General features: G+C 35.7%; 1 protein-coding gene across 1 annotated transcript; it reads left to right on the forward strand.

Moving 5' to 3' along the window:
* The first annotated feature begins 469 nt into the window (after nt 1-469).
* On the forward strand, nt 470-2,137 carry LOC149214354 (bidirectional sugar transporter SWEET3b-like). Its single transcript, XM_089390888.1, has 6 exons — nt 470-606; nt 770-802; nt 924-1,146; nt 1,307-1,468; nt 1,670-1,792; nt 1,935-2,137. The coding sequence occupies exons 1-6, from the start codon at nt 566-568 to the stop codon at nt 2,127-2,129; spliced, it is 777 nt and encodes a 258-aa protein (XP_089247014.1). The 5' UTR covers nt 470-565; the 3' UTR covers nt 2,130-2,137.
* The last annotated feature ends 892 nt before the right edge of the window (nt 2,138-3,029 follow it).

Consider the following 3,029-nt stretch of genomic DNA (forward strand, 5'->3'; position numbering starts at 1 on the left):
ACCAAAACCAGATACGATACCAAAATAGCTAGATAACTTTCCCTATTATCTTTCAAAACCTGCCCTTGCACATAAAACTACATGTGCAACCTTAACATTTTTAACATTTTAACTGGCATATATGCTGATAAAACAGGAAACCGATGGGTTTTGAATATCGAATAAATAAATAAGGCCCGTGCGTGTGCGATATTAACATTTTGTTTGGACACTTGCAAGTAAAGTCAGAAAAATTTAAAGACTAAAACGCACTTTGAAAGGTAGGGATGTAATCATTTACAGGTGGGACATCACTACAGTTTTGGCGATTATCTTATTCTGCCATATTATCTACTGCAGTGTTGTTCGCCACCTAGTGAAGGAGAATATAAGTGCCGGACATAGTATAAGGAATTTAAAAAAAAAAGTGGGAAAACGGATATTTATATGAACCCATCCTCCCATATGACCAGATATTCTGGACTGCAAGGAGAAGAATTAAGCGACCTCCTTGCCAAGAGGAATTGCTTTCTTCTTTTCCTCGTTAAGCAAAATACAGAACTTGTGTTTCGAGAACAAAGAAGTGATGGACAACTTCCTGCGACTAGCTGTTGGAATTTTAGGCATGTTTACTATACTGTATCCACATTAACATATAATCTCATGTCTTGCATTTCTAGGTAGTATGGGAATTGGTGCTCTAGTAGTCCATAATTTTAATGGTAGGTAGTGTAAAGTTTTTGATGAAGTAAATATTAATGTCAACTGGCTTATCTCACATTACAGGGAGTGTCTGTGGTTTGCTTATGTATGGTGCACCAATGTAAGTAGAATGTCTTTGTCTCCACTACTTATGTTTGTATTATAGATTCAAATTAGAATGATTTAGCTAGATATAACCTTAATATTTGGTGTCCAATATATTATATATATTCCTTGAACAGAACTACGTTCAGAAGAGTGATACAAAAGCGAACTACCGAGAGTTTCTCATGCTTTCCCTATGCAATAGCGATATTCAACTGCCTTATCTCCATTTTGTACGGGTCTCCTCTAATAAGCAATGGATGGCATAACGTGATTATTATGGTTGTCAACATTATTGGGCTTTTTCTACAGTGTTCCTTCGTTGGCATCTATCTCACTTTTGCTCCACCTAAGAACAAGGTTTTTTCTGATTATATTTCCTATGAAGAAATAGTATTGATATCATTACCTTTCTGGACTAAAACCCCTGCTTTCAATAGTTAATATGATTCCTTAGAGGGATTCGGCTGTGGGTAAACAGTTCATGCCCATTGATCACTTACATATTGTATGTTAGCAGAAGAGTATGGGCAGGATGGTTATGGGGGTGATGGCGGTGTTTGCAACTATTGTGATAACTTGCTTTTGTGCTATCCATGATCACAAGCATAAGAGGGTCATTGTAGGAACTGCAGGAATAGTGTCCACTACGATTCTCTACGGTTCTCCACTATCTATAATTGTAATCTCTACATTGCACTGCTTTTATTTTGACATCCTCTACTCAACTAAGTTGTTTTATTTATGTTTATAGAAAATGATTAGAATACTTGTACAAATAAAATACGAAATACATCATAAAGCATATTTTATAATTTAAAAAAGAGGGAAGATCAGCTATTAATGTTAGTTTACTGTTGTGTTGTTATTATATTATATACAGAGATTGGTAATTCAAACCAAAAGCGTGGAATTCATGCCCAGCTTCTATTTCTCCTTGTTCGTGTTGCTCGGAAGTGCTTCGTGGATTGTGTATGGTGCTCTTAGTAAAGACATTATCATCATGGTAATATAATACATTGAACTGCTCATAAAACTACATATAGCAAAATTCATTTGACGGTTGTATTTGACTCACATTTTCAAACAAATGACAGCATATGAAGCTTCGGCTGAACGATATATTTGTTGTGTGATGTTCTCCGCAGGCACCAAATTTTTTGGGAGCTCCATTAGGGTTTGGGCAGATGGTTTTGTACTGTATTTATCCCCATAGAAAGAGTGGGCCTGCTGAAGATACTAACGTGAACGCAGACAAGCAGTTGGAGTCGACAAAAGAAAAGATTGAGGACGACAAAACAAAATGTATCTCTGGTAACATCGAAATGCAGTTGAATGTATGAGCTGAGGGTCGGGGCAGACCTGACCCTTCACTGTGTTATGGCGATTCGGTGTTTTGTTCAGTTTGACCATCTTTTACTGAATTATGTTCGCAGTTGGCCTTCATATGCAATTTTCATAATATGTGTTCGACTTCATAAAGTGTAATAAGGTAGAGATCCGCAGATACCATTTTCATTTTTGAATGATTTTTAGTTTTAATATATTAAAAAAATAGCTTAACATCATTCGAAGGAATTTTGTTTTTCAGTACGAAAATAGCCTCATATATGTATTATACGAGTAGAAAATATACATGTCCAAGTGCCCATATTTGCAAGAAAATATAACTAAGAACTGCTCCCATGATGTCAAATCTTAATTGTGACTCTGGATAAACCGAGAGTTAGACACACATTTGATCAACATAGATTACAAATAAACATGATTCTGTTATGTATTGATATGGCAGAAAGTAGCATATAAAATGGCAAATATTGTAGGGAATATACAAGAAACATCATTTGTTGCTGTATTATTGAACAGCCATCCAGATTGAAGAGTAGTAGTCCCCTCCCTGGAGATAACCTGTAGGCACTGTATGACCTGTAGAATGTAAAGAGTCAGTGCAGAGAATAAAATGTTCCACATATAAAAAATTACAGTATGGTCAACATAGTTATGAAGCAAGACTTTTGTTTCAAATGACACCATCTAACGAGGAAGCTATGGAAAGATCCCCGTAGAGGACACTGATTATTCCTAGTGGCTAGGCATATAACTTAAAAAAACCAAAAAACATTATGTATCCCTGAACAATTTAGACAACAATTTTACTAGTGGTATGTTAGTCTTTTTAGGGAGCTTTGCTGATGGCTCATTCTTCTGATAAAACAACATGAGGAATTAGTACATTATCACAC

This window comes from Pinus tabuliformis, chromosome 1_1, assembly GCF_031772625.1.
Source record: "Pinus tabuliformis cultivar Carrire ecotype Pingquan chromosome 1_1, CPIR1, whole genome shotgun sequence".
Taxonomy (NCBI): Eukaryota; Viridiplantae; Streptophyta; class Pinopsida; order Pinales; family Pinaceae; genus Pinus; species Pinus tabuliformis.

Coding starts and splice junctions, on each gene's coding strand:
- LOC149214354 (XM_089390888.1), top strand. CDS start 566: ATGGACAACTTCCTGCGACTAGCTGTTGGAATTTTAGGCAT. Junction 607..769: donor GCTGTTGGAATTTTAGGCAT/GTTTACTATACT, acceptor CATTACAGGGAG/TGTCTGTGGTTTGCTTATGT. Junction 1,147..1,306: donor TTGCTCCACCTAAGAACAAG/GTTTTTTCTGAT, acceptor GTATGTTAGCAG/AAGAGTATGGGCAGGATGGT.